The following is a 23,403-nucleotide window of genomic DNA, read 5'->3' as shown; positions in this document are numbered from 1 at the left end:
GTTATTCTTACGTTAAATATTAAAGGTAAAGAATAAAATTCAAATTTTATGTACTGTACGAATTACCTTTAATTAAAACGTTCAAGAGTATTTGTTTGACAATACTTTTCGTAGACATATTAAAAAGCTGCCACCACATTCCGCATGTACCTCCATGATCACCTCTCTATCGCTTCAATCGTCTTTCCCCTTATGAACAATAATCCCAAATCAATGGAAACGTGTACATGACTCAAGTCACACGCGATCTGACAAAAGCGAGTACGAAAAGTGCATGATAACGTTTTTGGGAAAAAATGTTATCAATATATTATGAAGCTTAAAGTACTTGTGATATTAAATCAAACGTATTTGCCATTCACGACTAATCATGTCAAATTATTCATTGCTCTAGCAATACGCAAGTTTAAATACATCTCCAACAAAATCGAAGTACCACTGGAAGTCGATAGGAAGTTTAACGAAATACGAGATTTGTATATCCTCGCGAACAACTGTCATAGAGCGATATTCAAGAAAAGCATTTTAAAGCCTCAGTCTGAAGGCCGAAACCTCTCAAATATCTCTTTAAATATAACTCTACGATTATTTTTCGCAAGGTAACATAATCAATTTGTACTTCGTCATTTTGACCACCAATAATTCCGAGTGGTTCTTAATTTTATTGAGAAATATTTTATCCTCTTGATTATACAATTGCTAAGGACTGTCAAACAATCGAGCAACATGATCAAGGAGAAATGGCAAGATTTTTTTAAAAGCTTCTACCTCGATTTCTGCGATTAATCAGATCGTGTGTGAGGCGCTTCTCGTAGTTACGTGGCTAAGTGATTCGTTGAAAATTGGCTATATAACTTATGATAATTCAGTCAGTTTTGTGAAAGGTCCTTAAGGAACGGAAACACATCCAGGACTTGAGGATTCAAAGATCGAAGAGTGAAAGGATGCGATCTGAATGTAACAGCTGGAGAACTAAGGGATGTAATCAATCAAGACTGAAGCAAATCACTGGTCAACTAAAACATTTTAAAATAACAAGAGTTTACATATTTTAAGATAAAGGATAATTTGGTTTTTAAAGTTACAAGAAATTAAAATACCACAAATTTCGAGATTCAAGGATCCAAAGTTCGAAGAATCCCAAGTTAACAAAATGTAGAGTTTCAAGGACTAAAAAGATTAGCAAACCCAAAAAGAAAGAATTCAGTCTCAAGAACGTGGAATTCCAACGTTCCAAAAAATCAATTGTTCTAAAAAACCAATAAATTTAAAATAAAACTGAAAATTTAAAAATACACAGATCTGCGGATGAAAAGGTCCGATTCTTTCGGATTCCAGACATCCCGGGGCGTCTGTTTTCGACGCTTAAGAAATCCTCAAATTCAAGATCTAAAAAAAAGTCTTTAGTGAGTGTATAATTAAGGAAGTATCGTAGGAAGGAAAAGCAAAAGAGATTTCGCTATGGATAATCGAAGTGCAGGAGGATCGTTCCACTGACGTTTCACCAATAGCAACTGATATCATATTACGATTCTTATAAGAAACACGGACGATTCATTCCCGCAGTTCGTTGTGAGTGTAACAACAAAAACAACAAGTGTCGCGTCGCGATCGTCAAGTAATGCAGCTAATGGAGGACTTCTATAAGGATTTACGATCATAAAAATTCAGAGCTATGCCTCGTGGAGTAACATTATGACACTGTAATCGCTCTCTGTCGCTCCGCGACTCACGCAGCTCGCACAACGCACGCATACACAACACGCATACGTATTAATCGTCTCACCGGTTACAGTCATCGTTATTAATCATATCTCAGTACATATGTATATTTACACGCTACACGCCCCGAAGTTCAACATTTCCGACTACTCGCGACGAGGCGTTTTGAAATGTTCAAAATGGAGCGCGAAAAAATGTTTCAACGTTACTATAAATAAGTACGCTCGTTCCTCGCGTTCAGCGCGGCTCTCTTTCTCTCTGCTCTCGGCTTCGCAGAGCGTCCGTTTCGTAGCCGTTTGCATCCTCGCTTTCCCTCTCGTGTGGGAAAGCGTAGCTCGGCTTTCGTTCTATCCGATGTGGAATGTTATTGGATTCTGTCGCAGAATTTACAGCGGCTCGATTCGCGATGGCTCAACGATGGACTCATCCCTTTTTGCGAGCGTTTGACAAATTCTGTGAGAAACAAGGGAGCGGAGAATGCAAGTCTCTCGATATATCTGACACGGTGCGTGAAGGATTGCTTGCTTTGAGCAAATTTGGAGTGAATAAGTATAAATTACGAAGAAGTGTACTCTTATACAAAGTAATTATAGCAAGTTTGCAAAGTACAGGCTGTCTCTGATCAACTTCGTCCCTTCCTTTCGGCTCAAGTTGATACAGCAGTTGGTTTAACGCAACGTAATATTTATTATGGAAAATCTTAATCGCAGAGAATACGACGATATGGTATTGAATACGAGAAAAATATTATAGTCTATTGCTACTATAAATTGCAATTTTTCATACTCATATTATAAATATTAATTATATTTCAAATATTACTCTTTATTACTCAATATTAAAACATTTGTTAATATTCAAATTCATATTCAACATCAACTTTAATTAAAAAAAAAAAAACATTGATTAAACGATATATGCTTATATTTAATATCTATTATTAAAAAATGTTAATATTGTGTGTTGTATATATTTTATCGATAAATTGTATGTATATATAATTATTGATATAAAGTACGCGGGATATAAAAACCGTTCGGTGGTCTTAAGCGCACTGGATACTTTCACCCTCTAAACTTCTACAGAATGGTCCATTATTTTTTCCCAATCATAAAAAAAAAACGCTATAATTATTCAACAAACAATAAAATCGTTTATGACTATTAGACATTGGCGATTACAAAAATTTAAAGAGTTTCAACAGTAGAAGTCCACCGTAATTGATCAGAGACGTACCTTTAACGCGTAATTAATAATTAATTAATAATTGACGACGCATTGTTTATATATAAAATTGAAGAAAACGACAAAAAAGACGTTTGAACGTCTACTTGAAAAGTCGATCCCTAATCGTGGAAAAAGCGCCGTTAAACGCGATCGTAGAAATAAATATCGGAATAATCCTTATATGCTCCTATATATATATATATATATATATATATATATATATATATATATATATAAAATTATGTATACTATATATACGTACATATACAATTACAAAAGAGTGTACGTAAATGACACGATGTTTTATTACACATTTTCTCGCGTTCTAGATGATCCATCTAGAATTAGTAAAGCGGCTCACGATTTTATTCCCCCCCCCCCCTCTCGCCCTATAAAAGAACAGCGTTTGTTAGAGCGAAAATCGAGCAGCCGCTAACTTATACGCACAGTTAGAACGCGACCGTTTAGCTGAATTGCTAGAATTTTTACACGCATTCGTACACACGCACAAACATACGCGCTCGCTCGCACACACACTTTTAAATAGTATTAATAACTGAGGAAAAAAATACTTAATATAGCGACAATATAAGTATGGCGACAACAAGTAAATGCGGAGGCGCAATACATGGGCCTCGTTCAAGGAAACAGATCATAATTGAACGGAAGCGGAGTATCTCGAAGGAAACGCCAGGATATACTGGGTGTCCCAAGGAGGCGCAATTTAAGTTATTAGTATTAGGAATAAATCATAATATAACTTCGATTATAGGAGTTACTTTTAGTTATTATGTGCTCCCAATTATTATTAGAAAATAATAAAAATTAGTCGTAAGATTAATAGCTACTCGTTTCATTAAAATTAATTTAAAAATTTATCAAAAATAGCAATTAATTATTAAAACAATAATCCTTTCAATTGAGATTAATTCCTAGTAATAATACTAAAATGTTTATGAGGAATCATTATTTGATCGTTATTATTAGTTATTTCAAATAATTCACATAATCATAATTAAATACGCATAAGTAATTTTTTTCATTAATACTATATATTTAATACTATTATTTCACACAAATATCATTAAGAATTATTTGAAATAATTATAATATCAATTACAAATATAAAATTGTTTATAATCATGATTTTTATCATTGTCCGAAATTAATTAAATATATTAAAAATAGTAAAAATAGTAAAAGAAGAGAGAAAAAGGCCCAAAGAAGCAATTGTATATGTGAAAAGAAAGCATAATTCAGAAGATATGCTTACATAAAATTCGTTCATCTTGAGAACATGACACTCCTATTTTAGGGATTTATACAGTTTTCTAGGCGACACCCTGTATGAAATGGACGGCGTCATTTCTAGTTCCAATATTTATCTCTTTGGCAAACTTCTTTCTAATCTTCACACGGGAAATTTGCTTTTCAATTTTTCTCGATGAATATTCTCGACGGCTTCCCGATAGAGTCCAAATAAAATTCCCATTATTAATTCCTCCTTACCTCTTTCGAGATACCCGGTACACTTCGCGCCCAAAAAATCCGCATTAACTTACCGGGGGTCTAAATGATACTGAACGCATCTAATTTATTTGCAGGCTACTTTTTCCGCGCGGCTTTCTCTGCTTTCCGTCGCATTCGCTCGAGCTCCTTACGCTCCTTGCGCTCGCGATCAGCCTGCGCTCTTAACTCCTTCAGTTTGCGTTTCAGATGAGCCTTAGCCTCGCCGTAAACCCCTAAAGTCTTCAAATCTCTCGAATCCAAACGCAACAGATTATTTCCGTTAATGCCATTATCCAAAAATTGAGACGAGTAGTGTTCTAAACCGATTCCCGTCAGCCATTGGCACACCTGAAAAGACAGTCTTACTTTTAGAAAAATATGAGCTATTAAAAATAAAAAAGCAAAAAATTGCCTTTGTCTTTAAAGTTTTTCTTATTGTAGCGAGGAATGGAAACAGAGGAAATAATTTAATATTAAGTTATTTCAAAAGCTCTCTGACATATAATCCTCATCTTTTAAAGATATATGTTTAACAAGATTTGTGGAAAAATAAGTTTTTAAATTGCAAATTAACTTTTCTCAGATCAATCAATTGAAATACTCACTTGTTCCTTGGACCAATCTGCAACTGGTGCATTCTGCCAAAAGTGGGACTTCTTGTCACCTAAACCAAAGTCGCTTAGGTGAGCGGGCAACCAAACTGTGCTCGAATCTATATTGATAATGCATGCACGATGGAAAGTAAGTATAAGGTGTGAAGATCTTATCACGCTATTAGTAATCACTCCATCAGTAATTAATCATTATCCGTACTATAAATGTTAGCATATTTTATATTTTGTTAAATAATTATTTTGTTAAATGTTTTAACGTTTTCATAAAAAAAGACACTGATAAAAAATCATGCGTTTAAAGTTTAAGCAAATTTAAGCAAATAAAGCAAAATGATCATTAGATAAAGTTATTATTAACTGGGCTGGGGCTAATTAAAAGGAATTGACGGAAATTTGTTTTTGAAAATTCTTCATTTCAATCTAAATCTTTTGATCTTAATTCCTGACCGAGTGATCGAAGCGTTAGTGCTGACACATAAACATTAACACGTAAAGTTTTTCAAGTACCTACGACGCCGCCGGCTTTTAAAGGACTAGGATCAACACCGGGAGGACTCACAGAACCGCCGGAAGACAAACTCGAAGGAGAACTTCCTGGATGATGCCACGGGGCACTTCCGCTACCGATCAAATTCGATGGAGGAATCGATACCTTTTTCACTAGAAATACAGCAAGTTTAATTTATCATGATAAACCGACATTGTGGTTATTGCAATTGATGATAAATAAATTACTTTCTTCAATTGTATTTCATTTCAGTGCGTATTTTTACCTACCTCTTTGATTAGCCTCGTTAACAGCTTGTCGTATCTCCTCCACGAGATGATGCGTAACCATAGTTGGATCGTTATTATGAGGATTGTTGAGATCACTGAAGTCTCCAGAGCTCTCCCTCGAGGAGTCGTTTCCGCCAAGCCGCTTTTCTCGCTCGGCCAGTACCTGCTTTAGCTGTTCTGCCAATGACGCAGGAGGTCCGGTCAAAGCTACAGAGAGAAAAGTCTTTTCGTTTTTAATGTATTTTAAAAAATAAGTTTACGGGATATCTTTAATAACAAAATCTTTATAATAATAATAATAATAATAATAACAACAGTTGATGCATCGAAGCAAACGCATTGGCATACTTTTCTGCGATTGGGGCCAACTCTGCTCGGTCATCGCCCTAACTTGCGAGCTGATGGTGCTGTGCTGCCGGATCGCAGTGGGATGTATAGGATCCATGTGCGATTTTCCCTTAAGTGAACTGATGGATGAAGTGCTGGAATAGGAACTCAAGTTGGACTGCTTGGATGTCAAGTCGTTGGGCGACCTGCTGTCTTGCGAAGTCATTTTTGAGGAGGAATCATCGTCCGTGTTGTCGCCCGACTCGTCTAATCCGTAGTCCTAAAATAAGAATTTTTTATCATATAATTTCGTTTTATTTATTAAAAAAATAAAGAGTTTCAAAGCATATATGCTAATTCTATCTATTTTTAAATATTGTGTTCCATTTTTAACCTTCAAACAAGCAATGTATGCTGCTAATTAGTTTCTAATGAATTAATGCAAGCTCAATAACGTACAGAACTACTGTTGCTGAGGCCTCCGGATCGTCTGGGCAACTGACGATTGGCTAAGCCGCCTCTGCTGGCCAACTCTGCCTTGCTCTTGCCAGCAGAATTGTCCAGCAGACGATGGGCTGGTACGGCACGATCTAATTCTTCCTTCACCGGTAGCGGCAGAGGTAGCTTCCTCTCCACAGTTGCAGTCTTGTCCCCATCATCCGGGCTACTGAGATCAGAGGTCTCCGTGTCGGAAAGCTGGCAGCTAGTTGATGAAGGTGGCGGTGGCAGTTGTCTGCGAGAAAGCTGCGGTGTTACTATTCTATTAGTGGCGTTATCGTATGGTAATCGTACCGGCAAACCAAATCGCCTCTGGGTCTCCGTCAGCTCCACCTCTAGTGTTATCACCTGAAATGGATCTTTTAAAAATACTTGTTCTTTCTGAGATCAAATATCATCGGTCAAACCCTTCGATACGTACTCTATCTTTAAGACTTTTCACTAATGCATTGTATTCTGTGTCCTTTTCCTGTAACAATTGTTGATAGAACTCGTCCCTAGCCGTAATATCCGCACGCAATTCCCTGGCAGCTCTTCTAGCTCTGGCGTACTTCTGTTGCAGAGCTGCGTTTTGCGCCGTCGCCTGTGACAGCATCTCCCTGGCTGTCGACAGGTCCTGCCGGGCGGTGCCCAATGCTCTCTCCGATTCGTGAAGGCGTAATCCTGATTCCCGCAGCTTGGCTGCATACTCTTCGCTACCCGCACCGCTGTTTTCCAATTCTACTAACTGTCCAAAATATAAAATGGAGCTTATAATATGACTGATTGTAAGATTACAAAATACATGACACAACATTACAGTGTTCAGTTAAAAAACTTTGTACAGCTTATAATTTCTTGAATGTTATGCCGTTTATCGTTATATACATGTTTGATGAAAATTAAAAGGTGAAGTTTATTCGACATCGATTGGCACGAGAGAAGAATTGCCTGTAAAGTAATGAAAGCATGCAATTGTATGAAAGAAACAGCCTGGGAAACAGCTCAGGGAAGAAGCCTGAAATGTTGATTAGTGTAGAAAATGTCTGAAAGATATAAAGAGATCGTCTAAAATTGTTTCATAACTTTTATAATAAAATATTGTAATTATAAGCGAAGAATGTGATTTTCATTTATTACCTACTTCATTTTCAAGTTATTTTATTTATTTCTTCCAATGAAATTCCGAGCTAATGTCTTATTTTTAGGAAAACCTTGTATTTAAAAAAACACAAAATTAGGACGTATAAAAAATTTAATTTTTTTTATAAAGTGTAATGGAATCTCACATTTAGAAAGTTAATTACTACAATTTATTATGATAGAAAAACGGGGAATTTTTATTATTTATGTACATTAACACACAAGCTGTAAGCTATAAATGTACACTTAATATTTCATGCATTGTGATATAGTGCAGACAGACAGAGAGAGAGAGAGAGAAAGAGAGAGAGAAGCGTGAAAAATTTGTAAAGATTATATAAGAGAAGCATACTAAAGTATAAATGCGGATAAGTAAAATGAGTCTTTTATTCCTGTAAAACAAATTTTGCATCACACATTAACTTTCCGTATTAATATTAATGAGTCTCCTATTAATTCAAGCAACTTGAATAACTCTGATTTGATTATGATCAGTTAATATTAATTGAGTAACTATTATAATGTTACATTACCTTCGCCTTGAGCTTTTCCACTTCCTCGTCCGCTAATGAGAGTTTATACTGACTCTGCAAGCAACCAACGACACGCATAGCGCATAAGCGAAACAAAAACAAAGAAAATCAATAAATACACACTGTGCGATTGCGATAAACTTACATATGTGATACGCTCTTAATTTACACACACACGAGAGTATGTACAAATGTATGCGCTATGTATCATAGAAACATCATTGTTGAACAATGCATTATTCTAATGACTATTTACAGACAAATAAAACTAACACCACACGTATAAGTAAACAGGAGTGCGTAAACATTGCTAAATAAGATTCTTAAATAAACGGATGAAAAGGGGATACATTCGAGTCATGAAGCACAGAATGTAAATACGCAAAATACCTCTTGCAAGAGCAATCTCAGACTGTCTACGTCGCTCTGCGTAGTGCCATTGTGTTGTGACATGGACGAGCCGAGTATCGGAGATCGACTGCGACTAGAAGGCGACAGGTAATTCTCGATGGGGCTATGTGCCGGTTCTCCCTCCGAGCAAGAAGACATCGCCGGCGAACCGGGGATCCCACTCATCCCGCTGCCAACGGAGATGTCCTCGCTTCCTCGTTGGCCATCGGGAGAAGCATCGGAGAAGTTGAGTTTCCTGTTCGTGGAAAATAAATCTTTTTTTTAACACCGGTTAAAATTAACAGTTTGTTTATTGCATTGCTATAAATTATGCTTATGAAAAACATAGTTCCCTCAGCACTCCAAGATGCCTCAGGCTCTCATTGGAGTGGCCACAAAGTATCGTCACGGAATTTTTGCGAGCAAGGATAAATCATCATTGGGAACGCAGATGAGACAGTGTTTAAATTAAAGTAATAGTAAGATATAAGTTGGGTTATATAGGATGGTACAATTTAGAATATTAAAATTCCTGTGATCAAGTGGATCCAAACCCGGTTTCTCGTGGTTACGAGTCTGGCGCTTTACCACTAGACCACACTGACATCCAATGTTTAAATTAAAAGAAAACGGAGAGTTTTCAAATCGAGTCAAAAGAAACACAATAAAAAAATATCTTTTAATATGTGATAATTTCATGATATTAAGTCTCGATATATAAATGTGTTAATTATTATTGGATCGAATTATTAATCAAGTAATTGTTACCAAAATGGATTTACTATATAAATATTAAATAATAAAATATCTAATTCTTTGAAAATAGATTTTACAATTTACCAGGTCAATTTCATATTGTAATATAACTTGTCAATATAAAAATAACTAATAATTGTTATAATCACAATCTTATGATAATATTACTCGGAGATCAAATAACACAAATGCGCTACTTTACCTATTGGCAGCGTTCGCCAGTTCTCTCTCTTTATCCGCCTGGAGACTCTGCCTAATCAACATTGCCACCTCCGAATTCTTGGGATCCCTCTCCCTGCCGATGACAAATCGCACGAGACCGGAGGTGTTCCTCAGCACACTAGCGGCATAAGCCTGCGTCACGCCGACCAAACTCTTGCCGTCAACCTCGACGATTTGGTCATTCACCTGAATCCGACCCTCACGCGCGGCTGCACCTTTCTCCGTGATAGTTTTCACAAAGATGCCCAACTTCTCTAGACCCGCGTCCGCGCCCACGCCCATCCCGATTATGCTGAGGCCCAAGCCTTCCGGGCCTTTCATCAGTTCGACAGGAAATACCTAAGTTTTTTTTTTTTTAAGATTAGTAGCGCAGGATTTTCTTAGAAAAAAGTGCGTTTAATTAAAAATAAAAGCTTGTTAAAGAAACCCTCAGCATCTCAAAATGCCCCAGGCTTCTCTTTTTTTGAAACAATCATAAAATTACGAAACATTTATGAGTAAGAATAAATTGGGAATATAACAGAAACGAAGTGTTCAAGGATTTAAAAAATCGAATCGTAAGAAGAAATTGCATTGGAAAATCAGCGATATTAAGATTTAAGATTAAGAAGCCATCATTATTTTTATTCTAAGAAATTCTACAAAAAAGAAGAGTTATTCTCAGGCTTACCTCCATTTTTTCGACGCGTTTTTCCAGCTCGTACTCTGCACTGGCCGCCACAGGATCGACATCTTCATTGCGGCGATCGTATTCATTAACAGAATGCGTAGAGTAAACACGCATGGGACCGGTATCGAAGGACACTTTGGAGATCTTCTTGATGGGCACGGTGGACGGATAGTCTTCGTCATCTTCGTCGGACTCTGGGATCCCTGCCACTTCCATCCAAAAGTGACCATCTTCGAAGTAATGCACGCCATTCTCCACGAGTATCTGATTAATCAAATAATCCAAGTTAACGTTGCCGCAAAACTGTTTAAATCAAGACAGTAAAAAAAATATAAATAAAAATTTATATTGAAAACTATCATAAAAAATCATATATTTATTTTGTCTGATAAATTTGTATTTGTTCTCTAATTTTTTTTATCACAGATATATTTTCTGATTCCATTGCAACTGAGAGAAAAGAAATTGATAAGATGGTGTTATAATTGTGATAATTATAATATATATATATTACAATTTTTCCTGGCGTTGGAATATAGTCATCCTGATGCTCGGTTTCGGTGTCATCGTTAGTTTCATGAGTGTCATTTAAGCTGCTGACCGAACCTAGCAGTCCGCTCTCACTTCCTGTGACCGAACCTATTTGGCTTTCCGTCAACGAGTCTATTGTCAGGTCACTGCGAGATCTATGAGACAAACTGAAATAAATAGAAAGTTAACAGAGAGTCGATAGAGAAGCTCGAGAAGAGTGTAAATATCAAAATTTTAGTATAATTCCAAAAGTCCGAAGATCTTTAGGTATCCAGTTGTCCGAGAATCGACAAGAACTCGAGCGTCTATTATCCCGGATTTAAAAAATTCAAGAAATGCAATTTTTAAATATTGAAGAAGTGCAAAGCTCCAAAAAATTTTAATCCTCCAGAGATCCGAAAAAATAAAACTTTAAAAACACTATAATCCAATATTTCACCAAATAATCGATATTAAAATTGAAAATTTGCTTAAAATTGTTTAAAAAAAGACAGAGAATAGAAATAAAATTGCAAAAAGACACAAGGAAGGACGCACAACCGAAAAGACATAAAAAAAATAAGCTCGTTCACCTATAATCATGAGTGGCACTATTGATAAGACTGGAATCAGGAGCAGACAGGACATCGGACAGCCAGTCGGGCGTGTTGTCCTGGTCCTCCCTATCCCTGTCCTGTCCTTCCTTATCCTTGTCATTAGAAATCCCATCACCTATTATTGCGTCATTGGCACCGGTGGGAGACAGCAGCCTCGCTATCTCCTGCGCTTCCTCGTCCGATAGCAACGCCGAACCTTGTCTAATTTATGTTCACGAATCATTCACTTTGCTTTACGCACGAATTACGTAATCGCTGATAGCGAATCAATTCTGCGGTCAAATGACAAAAGCAGTTATGTCTATTCAGTGTTTCATTCGCGAGATGTCTCAATATTTCTTATTATTTTATTTTAAATTTCAGAATTTTTTTATACTAGAAGTGACTTGAAAAATGATTATCTAAATTTTTTCACCAAAAGAATAACAAGTGAGTAATGCGTAATTCAAAAATATATAGATAAAGATATACATATATATATTTTTATATAATATTTTTACAAAGAAATATTCATCTTTTCTCTTCTGTGTATTATTTTCTTTCATAGAATAATAAAAGAAGACATGATTGAGATATATTTTCCTAGTCTTTCGTGTTCATTACAAACACGCTCAACCAGAAAAAGTGGTCTTAATGATAAAAATATTTTGATATAATTTTTTCAGAAAAATCTTTCTTTTAAACAAATATTAAAAAGTAAATGATGAAATTAAATTAAAATATTAACGTAATATTTTGCAATCATCTCATGAGATAATACATATCTGCTTCCATTATCAAATCACAGAATTGCAAATGTACTCACCTAATCTTCTTTTCTAAGATGCTGCATGGACCATGGTAATCAGCAGATTTGCATTCAAATAAACACGAACGTATTAGAATCAAAATAAAAGAAAAACAAAGTTATTAATATTAAGCTTCAAATTAAAAATTTATCAAGACATTGCAGCAAAAAAATTTATATCTACTATTAAATATAGATACAGCTATAAAAAATTCAATTGCTGTATTAAAATACAAAAGTTATATGCTAAAAGCAGCTCCCAAAAACAGCATCATTCCAAAAGTTTCGGTTTTCTTATTGGTATTAATTATCAATTATTATTAATTGTCAATTGTCATATCAGTAAAAATTAAATGTTTTAAAAACGAAAGTGATTCTTCCTTTTTCCCTCTTTCTAAAATTCTTATTGTTTCTATATATATCATTTCAAACACAATCTAACACTCTAATTCCATTTTCTTCTCTTACTCGCTATATATTTACCGAGAACTCAGCAGATTTTCAGCCTCGTCTGGAGTCATGGTATCCGGCGTCACAGGAGTGATATGATTGACACTATTCTTCGAAGCTGTCTCTGCAATTCTAACAGAATTGTCCTGCATTTCCCTTGCTACACATTCCACATTTGTAACGGTCTTCGTGTCACTGGAGTCACTGTCCTCGAATTGGCTGCTCTCCGACGATTGATCGTTGGATTTTTTGTTGGAATGTCTTTGCGAAGGCGTGCTAGGTGAAGAGTCCTGATTATTGTTTTCCGATAACCGGAGTTTCGCTAATTCAGCCTTTTGTTTCTCTTGCTCCCACGTCGTCTGCGGCTGGTCCACTTCCTTCTCCATCTTCCTACTCAGGACACTGTTCACCGCTGCGATGCACTCTTTTCTGCTGCTGACCTCAGATTTCGCCACCTCTGTTACATATTTCTCCTCGTCTTTGCTCTCCTTCGTAATGAGCCCAAAGCTATTCATTTCCTGACTACGAATAGCTGCCTTGTCCACATTATCCTTGCTTTCTGCCTCGACAAAGCTGGAGCGCTTGCCAGAGACCTCCTCCCTATTCTTCGCAATCTTCTCCCTCACGCTGATTTTTATTTGATCATTCTTCGCATTCGAGACCGTCTTCTGACATACTCCATCGCTGCTAGACTTCACTTTTGTCTCCAGCGTATCTTCCGCGGACGTGGTATTGATTTTCAGCGCTTCTGTACTGCCGTGATTCTTTGCCTCCGTATTTGGTTTCGATTGAGTTTTGCATTCGATATTACTTTGCGAAACAATTTCTTCACTTTGCTGTAACTTCTTGGCGTACGGCGAGGGCACAGGAATTTCCTTGTGTTCCAGTGGCGGATATTCTTGGTCAGAACTGATGACAGAGGGTGGACGTGGACCTAGCCCCGCAGCCTGAAGATCAAGGCGCACGTGGGAACGTCGAATGACTGTGGTAGTGTCTGTCTCGTTAAACTTGAACTGGTCCTTCTCGGAGAGGCTCTCCGTGCCTGAGACGCAGCTCTGATACGTGGCTGGCTTATCCTGGTCCTCCGCTTCCAAGTCATAGCTGTTGCGACCTGAATTTGAAAAATAGATTTATAATAAAAATATTAAAAATACTGAAACTGACGTATATAGAAAGCGCTGAAATAGCTTATCGGACTAACACAGACGCTAAAGTACCTCCGCAATCGATGCAAAGTAATCGCAGGCACATAATTTTATGTCTTCCTGGAGAGTACGTGGCGCTTCAATAAGTATAAAAATATTGATACAAAATATAGTGCAGCGTTATATATAAACACTAATCTTGTGTATATTCTATTTACTATTATATACAAGATCACACACTCGCGTAGAATATGGCCTTCAATTAACTTAATTAATCAAACTACGACATTCAGTGGAAAATTTTAAGATTATTTAATATTATTTAGCGCAATTTTTTAATTTTATTTCAAAGTAATTTATTATGTTATTTGTTAATTAACTGTATACATTTAAATAGCAAGTAAAGCGTATTTAGATTGTTTAGACTTTTATTGCATGTTTACATAATTTATGCAAAAGTTTTACACATTTCCTTTTATTTAATTCTTTAATTTAACTTAATTTATATACCATAAAAAAATAACCGAATTGTAAAATGCTCATATATTTCTCCATAATAAACTTGCTCCTCGTTTTGATTCTACAATTTAACTTTAATTTTTTATTTTGCTAATTTATATAATATATAAAATAATATTTCAATCTGAAAAATTTTACTTGCAAATATATAGATACATTTCTTTCCAAATTATTAACTTCAAATTATTAACATATTCAAAAACTTTCTTATGTATGTTTATTAATAAACTAATAATTTTTATATTTTTCATTTTCAGAAATTTATATTATTTTATAAAGTAAAGTGTTTTTACAAACTTGCTCTTTTCGCATTTATAAAACGCATTATAATTCATTCTTCGAAGAAGTCACTGTACTGATTAGAACCGTTTGAAACACAACATTGACGATTTTCAAATCTTAAAATTCTGTGGAGAGCCCCAGAGACACTTTTGCAAAGTAAACGCGATGAGGCACGAGCGTTTGGCTGCTGGACAAGCCGCACGGTGATTTCTATAAATAATACCGTGGCACACTGGTAAAAGAGGAGGTGGAAGAGCAAGGGAAGGAGAAAAGGGGAAAGAAGGGGGCCTGTGCGTCTGGTACTTTTACTTTTTGGCATTTTGGCGCACTGCCATTTCAGCCCACGACACAGCGAAAGTCACCTGGCTTCACTGACGCTTCTCAAAATTGTAGATTTATTTTTGAAACAAACTATTTACCATAAAGATGTTTAATACATTCAAATGCATATTTAAATCAATATATAAGATTAATAATCAACATTATTGCACGCACATATATTTTTTATATAAAAATTAATTTTTTTTAATATTATTCTTTCAAAAATCATTTTAGTAATTCTACAACGATTATTTTTCTCGTCTTATTTGTAAACTAAAGCTGAGAAACAAAATTATACAACATTAAGGCGATTTTTATTAATTGTGACAGCCATCAATTTACGTCACAATACACTCTTTCCATCTACGATTAAAGTTCTTCGGCCTCACAAGACTTTTTCTACGAATCTAATAGCTTACCTGTCTGATGTTTCTCTGACATCTCCTTCTCCGCTTTTTCCTCCTTGCTATCCTTGGAGGGTGAGCTGGGTGAACTCATGCTGGATGAGGCACTGTCAGTGCCTGCGGAGGGCAGACCCAGCTCAGATTCCGGTGATCGTATCAGCTCGGTTTTCTTATCGTCCACAGTCTCTTTTCTTTTCGCGTTCGCGTTTGGTCTGGCCCAATCGGGTCTTGGATCCGGTCTGATCACGTCGCCACGTAACTCTGCATCCAGAGCCTCCCTCGACGAGGTCTTCAAATCTCTCAAGTCCACAGTCCTCTTCAGAATTTCGTCGTTTCTTGCCAGCCATTCGTTCCTCCATTCAGAAGTCTTCGCTGGTGAGTGAATCGGGCTCGAAGGGCAGTTAAAGCATTCCGGCGCTCCTAGCAGGTCGCTTTCCCTCCTTGTCAGAATATTGTCCATCGAGGCACTTCGAACTGGACTAGAATCCTCGCAGTGCAGTACAGGCGATGCTTTTGTCTGCTCGGAAAGGTCGCTATACTCGTTTGCGATGGCAGTTTTCAATTCTGGAACCGTTGAGCTTTTTGTGACTTCTTTCGGTCTTTCCACAGCCTCCATGGCTTCCTCCTTTAAAAACTCTGTTGGTTTAGAAATTATAGCTTTGAATGCTGGTGCTTCTTCCATAGATGTAGAACTTTTCAAGGTTTCTTTCGAGCTTTCTGTTGACCTTAAAGCTGCATCTTTGCATACTGGAACTACCTCGACAACTGATGGGCTTTTCACAGTCTGCGTAGTAGTTTTAGAAATCTCCTTAGTATCTTCCACTGATTTTGAAATTATAGTTTTGTTAACTGTAATTGGTTCTGCAGTCGTGGGGCTTGCCAAATTCTGCACAGTAGATTTAGAAACGTCTTTGGCGGCTTCCGTCGACCTCGAACTCACAATTTTGCTTCCCGTAACTGCCTCTGTGCTAGCTGCGCTCTTCAAATTCTGTGTCTTGGAAGTCTCTTTGGAATTCTCCTTTTTCAAAGCCGCTTTTGAAGTATTTTTCTGCACAACAGCGTACTCTGGCAACGATGCGTCCTGAGTCTTATCGCCGTCACTTTTACTCTCTTTTGGACTGCTCTGAGGTTTCTTCTTCTGCACAACAGCATACTCTGGAATCGTCGGCGAGATGTCGTCGAACTTCTCCACCGTTGCATACTCCGGGCTCTCCAGTAATTCGGACGGGCTGGCGGCAGCGATACTCGCCGGTCGTTCCCTCCTACTGGCCGCGGACGAGTTCCTGACAGGTGGAGGTGGTGGTGGAGGTGAGCGTGCCGAGCAAAAGCTTGCTGATCTGGTAGCTGGACTGGCAGAGTCGCCAGCTGCCGCGCTCTGGCACGTATCAACGAACGATGATGACGATTGCTGCGCCTGACTCTGGGCATTCTGGGAGTTCAGAGAAGTTTGAACTAGCGAGCGATTCGGATCGGAATTGTACCGGTTCGGTCTAGCCTTGGAGAAGTGGCTAGTCCAATTCCGTTGCTTCTCGATGAGCTCCTTTGAATTTGGTCGGCGTTCAGGCTTTTCCGGCCGCTCTGGACGGTCATTCTCTTTACCCGTCCGTTCGACCTTACCCAAGCTCACGCCAGGACGGCCGGTGCGCTCCGGTGCGCAGTGGCCGTTCTCAAAGTGCCGCTCCGCGTTCAAAGCCGGTACGCTGGCGCTCCATGTACTCAGGTGTTCACGGCTGCCCGGAGGAGAGGGTGAGTGAGGACGGGGTGATCTCGCGGGCGAAGTGCATCCAGAACCTGAGTTCGCGGAACTGGAGCGAGACCGGAGGCCATGCAGGTTGTTCGGTTTTGTGACTCGCTCCACCCTGTAGATTAAACGAGCACGTAAATTAATATTAAAGTAATTATATAACATTTTATTTTTGTACGCACAAACTAAACACTAGATTTTTCGCTCTCTCAGATATTTTATAAATATTTATACTTAATAAAATGTAACATATTTAGTGAAAATATTTTTTGATAAATTTGATTCATAATTACACAATATAAACAAGTGGAATGATTCTTTTCTTAGTTTCCAATTAATTATATATTTTTTGAAAAAATTTTCGTAATTTTAATTCTAATTGCTAAAATTTTTAAAAATAATAATATAATTAAAAATAATTGAGAAATAAATTAATTTGCGTAATAAATAAGATTAAAGGAAAATATATACAAAAATATAATGAAAAAGATTTCAAAAGCTAATAATTAATAAAATTAAATAGATATAATTTTGAAAGAAATAGCATAAATTTTTTCGTTTCAAATTGCTTACGGTCTGTTCGATTTGTTTTCCTCGCCAAGTTTCTCGAAGAGGGCTCGCGCATTGTTGAAACGTGCCACATGGCTCTCAGTTCTGACCACTGTCACTTGCGTCGGAGACTCCTTTAGTGGAACAGCTGGTTCCTTAAATCCATCCGAAAGAATATTGTTCGTTCTGTGACTCAAATCCAGTTGTGGCTTGGATTGGAAGATATTTGCGATGGCCGACACCTTGGAGCCACCTACTCGCTTTTTCTCTTCTATCGCTGCCATGTCTGGCACAAGCTTTGCATAAGAAAATATATTTAGTATATTTTGAGTTATTCAGACATATTGTCCTTACAATTTAAACCAATTTTATAATGCAAAATAATTTTTGTAATAAATTATTGACAATTATTAACTTTTTGAAGTCACAATACAGGAAATATGTGAGAAATAATTATATATATATCAATGTATAGATACTAAATAAAAATTGTATTTTAAGAACATGTTAGTAAATTTCTTTAATGTTAAAAAAGTTTTTTTCAACAAAAGATTCTTTAATAATACTTGATGAAATACTTAATTAATACATATATACTTTACCTATAACTGACAATAAGTAGTGATATTTATATATAAGTGCTAATCATTTAAGTCTTTCAGCCCATTGTCAATCATATGCATTTGATATACTTCATTGCAGCAACCTATAAAAGAAATCATTAAATCTATATTAAATTTAATCAATAATTATTAAAGATAAAAGATTAAAATATCTAAATATACATATGTGTACAGTACTTTGATATTTTATATATTAAAATGTCATAATTAATGAAATCTGAGTCACGATTAATCACTATCTTATCTTGCGTGTGCTTTAAAATACTTTTTCCTGCTTTCCTTTATATCCATTTATCTTCCATTATCTTACTATTTTGGAATAAAATTTAAATTTATAAATTTAATTAATCTGTAACAAAATAAAAATTATTTTAAAATAACTTTACGATTCTGTAAGTAAAATCTGTCTAGATTTCATGCTTTCGCAATATATCAAAGAACATACACATTTTCTGCCATTGTTGTCTATAGCTATCGCACATTAACACAGTCAATTGGATTTTCTGACCTTTACAGAATTTGAATATCTACCCTTCTTAAAGAATTAATCCCGTATATCTTCCCCCAATTTTACTATTTTTATAACGTATATATTTAAAAACATTCTGAAATAAAAAATATTAAAATATAAAATACAAATGCATAAAAATATATTCTTCAAAAATACCAAAAATTAAGAAAACAAAAAAAGCAATGCAAAATAATATCTCGTGCAGTAATATTGAAAATTAGTTTTGTATAATAAAATTACATATAGTTAATATGTATGTAAAATTGTAGCTTTCGCAAATATTAATAACAACAATAATAATAAATGTAAAATTATTTTATAACGTCATAAATATAATTAATTAAAATGGAAATTATGCTGTTACAATTTATGAATTTATTCTAAAATATTTACATCTTTTTATAATAAAACTATAATCAGATTTTTGTTTTAAATTTATATTTTATATAACTTTTTTTCGTATTTTTATGCAAAACCGTTATACCTTTACGCGTTCTGAAAAATGTTAATGGAAACAAAAGCTGAATGACAGGTATAAGATATAATAGGTGGGTCTGCCATGCCTTGGTTTCAACCCTCCTCCCATAGCACACCATGTTGCTGCAATCAATACTTGAATACTGTCCCTATGGTAGATAGATGCAAAAGAGCTTTTGCATCGTTCACATGATCATGTAATTGTTTACTCGACCACAAACACGTACATTAATCATGTACGTTTGTATTGTGGTGTTTGTTATGGGAGTTCATTCACAATGTTTGCTATCCAAGTATATTCTAGGTCTCTATAGACATATAATCTAGGTACTTGAGATGTGTTGAAAATAAATAGACCTATATTTAGATATAAAGCTATCTTTCTCTATGAATTGTTTAACTTGAAAAATTTAATTCTTCCCTGCTCATCATTTCTCAGTGATATATTTGGAATGGCAGTAAAAAAAGTTATGTGCGTTTTAAATGTTAGTTTATCATATATGTGTAAAAAAAAGTTATGTTAAATGTTACAGTTATATGATCACATGTGTATATATACATCTACCCAATATTTGATATCCAATATTTGATATCACATATCACTCTTAAATCTGATAATCTCGTTAAATAATACAATCTGGTTCAACTTTTATAAAATTTGTCTGAAAAATCAATATTGAATGTGAAATTCAATATCGGGGTAAACTGCTCTATATATTTCAATTTCTGTTTAATTAATGTTTTCGTAATAAATTTATAAATTAATAAAACTAATTGAACGTAATCGAGAATACCGTAACATTGCAAATATTCTTTCAAAATCGTTATAGAAATATTAAACGTGATACTTTCGTGTTGCGCCACATGGAGAATTACTCTAATTAATATGTCGATGAAAATAAATGTGCATTGATAAAATTAATGAAATATAATCTTCAAATTCAGGAATCTCGTGAATCCATAACATTTTTCCCACAGTGGCCATTAAGGATGGCTTATAAATTTTTTCGTATAATTTTATCATTCGTTTAATGAACGCTAAATTGAAAATAAAAATAAAAATATTATATTGTTATCAACATGAATGCTGTAGTAACAATCTAATAAAGCACACATTAGCAAATTAGTGAGACGTAAACTCCAAATTATTACACACGTGTGCGTCTGTCTATGCATTGTCCACCGATATTTCATACTCGATATCAATCTTATACTACGTTTACGCGAGCGTTACTTCTGTAGTAACTTACGATAATTCCTTCGCGTAAACGGGATATTGTAGTAACTTACGATAATTTACTCCGCGTAAAAGAGTGAATTATCGTAAGTTACTACAGAAGTAACGCTCGCGTAAACGTAGTATTAGTCCAATAATATCATAAAATAACACAATCTGATTCAGTTTTACTGTACAAATATTGCTTCAACCACCAGTAAATATCAAATTCAGCATCGATAAACCATCTGACACATTCCAGTATCTATTGAATTAATATTTCGATAAAAATGTAGCGAGTCAAAATCATGAATTGATAAAATTAATTGAACGTAATCAAAATCCCATAACTTTTCCTAAAATCGTTATAGAATATCAAACGCAATACTTTCAGAATTGCACTATATAGAAAATCGTTAATTAATTTCTCATCGATAAAGTAAAGCACAAATAAATTACAAGCCGTAATTTGTAAAAATAAATGTACGGTGATATGAAAAATTAATTAGATACAATCTTCAAAAATTCAATTTCCTCACAGTCACGTTAAGCACTGCTTATAAATGATCTCGTGTGATTTTATCATTTATTTAAAATGTCAATGATAATGGAATAAAACAAACATTAACAAAGTAGTGAAATGTAATCCCCAAATAATTCTGTTTCATTATAAGCAATATAAGCGCTTCGACGCGTTATGGGGCGTCAAAAGCGTCGTTACTAAATTAAAATGTAAATTTAATTAGAATATTAATGCCACCGTGTAATTATAAATGCGAGTAGGGCTGCTAATTTAAAAATTACAAACTTTACAATTCTACAATTCCGTCGAACGGGACGGACTCCCAATCGTCACCGGCGGACTTTATAACTTGCAAATTGTCTAACTTATAATTTCCCGATAAGAGCTCGAGAGACGTCAGCTAGCGATACGGGTAAAGTGACAATTGGCAGAGCTAATTGTAATGCAACGTTCACGAAACAAAACATCCTCCCCGATCGCCATTACACCCTATGGAGACCATGGAGTTCCCCATGAAGGCGCCGCGCCGCTTCGCCGAGCTCGCCGGGGCCTCCACGGGGACGCCGCTGCCGATCGTCGGCGGCGACGACGACGACGTCGTCCGGGGGAAGACACGCGGGGAGCTCGCCGACCGCGATTGCATCCCCATCGCGGAATTATCTGTCGAACTGACCCGGAAGACGATGTCACCATGTGCGCGCGAGCATCTCTTGGAAACGGGCGAGCCGCACGACTTGGCACGATTCCGCTCTGCGGCGCCCTCGGCAGTTTACGGTTCTCGCGTCGCCGTACGTTCCCACTTCCCACGACACGACGGGGACGACGGGACGGCGCGGACGACGAGCAAGTGCACGGGCGAGGTGTCTGGGAGTTGACGTTAATGCGCGGCCACGTCCGCCATATCCGTAGCGGCGAGGCGTGGAGCTGGCGCGTCGTCGTTCCCGATCCGCGACGCCTAACGATCACCGTTCCACGACGCGCCGTTCCATATCGCGAACTTGCGCGAACTGCCCCGGGCCCCCCTTCCTCAGTCCCTCACTCATGCCCCAACACCCCAACCAGCCGACGGACACCGACGGACACTGCCCGACCGACCGCGTTGACAACCGTGCGCGTCGCGCGACAGATGAGCCCAAGATGGTTGGTTGGTTGAAAATCTAGGGACTTTCCCAGTCTCCGTTCGTTGCCGTTAAAAATTGGATGCGTTCCGAAATTTGCTGAAATAGTACTGCTAATCGATCATAGGTCTGTTCGTTTTAGGGCCAATTTCACCAACCACGGTTAAGCCGTGATCAGACTACGAATTGGGATTGAGATTGGATTGAAATTTAATCAATGGCCTAGTTTACACCGACCGTTTGATACGCGTACCAAGTACTGTATCCGTATCAAATTCGTATCAAATTTCGGTTTACACCGGGATAACCCGAGATTTGATACGGATATAGTACTTGGTACGCGTATCAAACGGTCCGGTGTAGAGAGCCTCAATCAGAACAGAGAAAACTGATCTCAAGTTTAGTAAACTTTGCTCTGATTGGTCAAATTTCAATCCAATCTCAATCCCAATCCGTAGTCTGATACGAGCATAACCGTGGTTGGTGAAATTGGCCCTTATTAGCTGAACTTGTTGCACAACCGTTGAGTGAGTGCTCAATTCTTTATTACAGGAGCTTTCCAGCAAGCGACACAAGTCGACACAAACATCGTTCTATCTTTCTTTTTTGGCAATGAGTATGGCTGAGTTTCCACTGAGCGCGTCACGAATCGCGTCATCCGTCGCGACCAATCAAAACATCCAATTTTATTACATTATTTGTGATGGGATGTTTAGATTGGTTAACGACAGACGATGCGACGCGTGACGCGCTCAGTGGAAACTCAGCCTAAAAAGATAAAACGATACTTGTGTCGACTTGTGTCACTTGCTGGAAAGCTGCCTATGACTGTGTTTACATGACACCGTTAATCGGGTTTTATAACATCGGTAGTTCTTAGGCCGGTCAATCACAGCTATTCCATTCTTCTGAAGAATGATTACGATTGGTCTTCCTGACAACTACCGATGTTATAAAACCCGATTAACGGTGCCGTGTAAACGGAGTCATTGAGATTGGATTGAAATTTAATCAATCAGAATAAAGAAAACTAACTTCAAGTTTAGTGAACTATGCTCTAATTGGTCAAATTTCAATGCAATCTCAATCCCAGTCCGTAGTCTGATACGGGCATAAAGCCTTGTGTACACGATACTAGAAATCGGTCCGAGTTTCGGTTTAAGCCAATGAAACTGCTGCTTTTCTGAAAAGCTGCAAGTTGATTGGCTTAAACCGAAACTCGGACCGATTTCTAGTATCG

The 23,403-nt window shown here is 36.7% G+C and overlaps 1 protein-coding gene across 6 annotated transcripts; it reads right to left on the bottom strand.

Annotated features, from left to right (window-relative positions):
* Window positions 1-44: 44 nt before the first annotated feature.
* Window positions 45-22,131, bottom strand: Spn (protein phosphatase 1 regulatory subunit spinophilin). 6 transcript variants are annotated; one of them, XM_071709681.1, is made up of 19 exons: window positions 21,719-22,131; window positions 18,298-18,401; window positions 17,720-17,991; window positions 15,418-17,261; window positions 12,765-13,842; window positions 12,300-12,320; window positions 11,471-11,695; window positions 10,882-11,065; window positions 10,368-10,631; window positions 9,678-10,036; window positions 8,720-8,975; window positions 8,330-8,383; window positions 7,096-7,401; window positions 6,636-7,022; window positions 6,198-6,456; window positions 5,850-6,056; window positions 5,580-5,732; window positions 5,064-5,170; window positions 45-4,806 (listed from the first exon to the last, which is right to left on the bottom strand). In XM_071709681.1, exons 3-19 carry the CDS (start codon window positions 17,977-17,979, stop codon window positions 4,555-4,557), a joined length of 6,216 nt encoding a protein of 2,071 aa, XP_071565782.1. In that variant the 5' UTR covers window positions 17,980-17,991; window positions 18,298-18,401; window positions 21,719-22,131; the 3' UTR covers window positions 45-4,554. The 6 variants fall into 6 exon arrangements, with proteins under 6 accessions (XP_071565782.1, XP_071565786.1, XP_071565783.1 ...); XM_071709685.1 differs by having other exon boundaries at window positions 5,064-5,122; XM_071709682.1 differs by lacking the exon at window positions 21,719-22,131 and adding an exon at window positions 21,331-21,694.
* Window positions 22,132-23,403: the final 1,272 nt, after the last annotated feature.

This window comes from Temnothorax nylanderi, unplaced genomic scaffold (assembly GCF_030848795.1).
Source record: "Temnothorax nylanderi isolate EJ_2023f unplaced genomic scaffold, tnyl_v1.0 TNYL_tig0081_pilon, whole genome shotgun sequence".
Lineage (NCBI taxonomy): Eukaryota > Metazoa > Arthropoda > Insecta > Hymenoptera > Formicidae > Temnothorax > Temnothorax nylanderi.
Note: the sequence above shows the minus strand (reverse complement) of the source record. Positions and strands in the feature narration are given on the sequence as shown.

Coding starts and splice junctions, on each gene's coding strand:
- Spn (XM_071709681.1), bottom strand. CDS start 17,979: ATGGCAGCGATAGAAGAGAAAAAGCGAGTAGGTGGCTCCAAGGTGTCG. Junction 12,321..12,764: donor GAAAATCTGCTGAGTTCTCG/GTAAATATATAG, acceptor TGGTCCATGCAG/CATCTTAGAAAAGAAGATTA. Junction 10,632..10,881: donor TTCCAACGCCAGGAAAAATT/GTAATATATATA, acceptor TTGATTAATCAG/ATACTCGTGGAGAATGGCGT.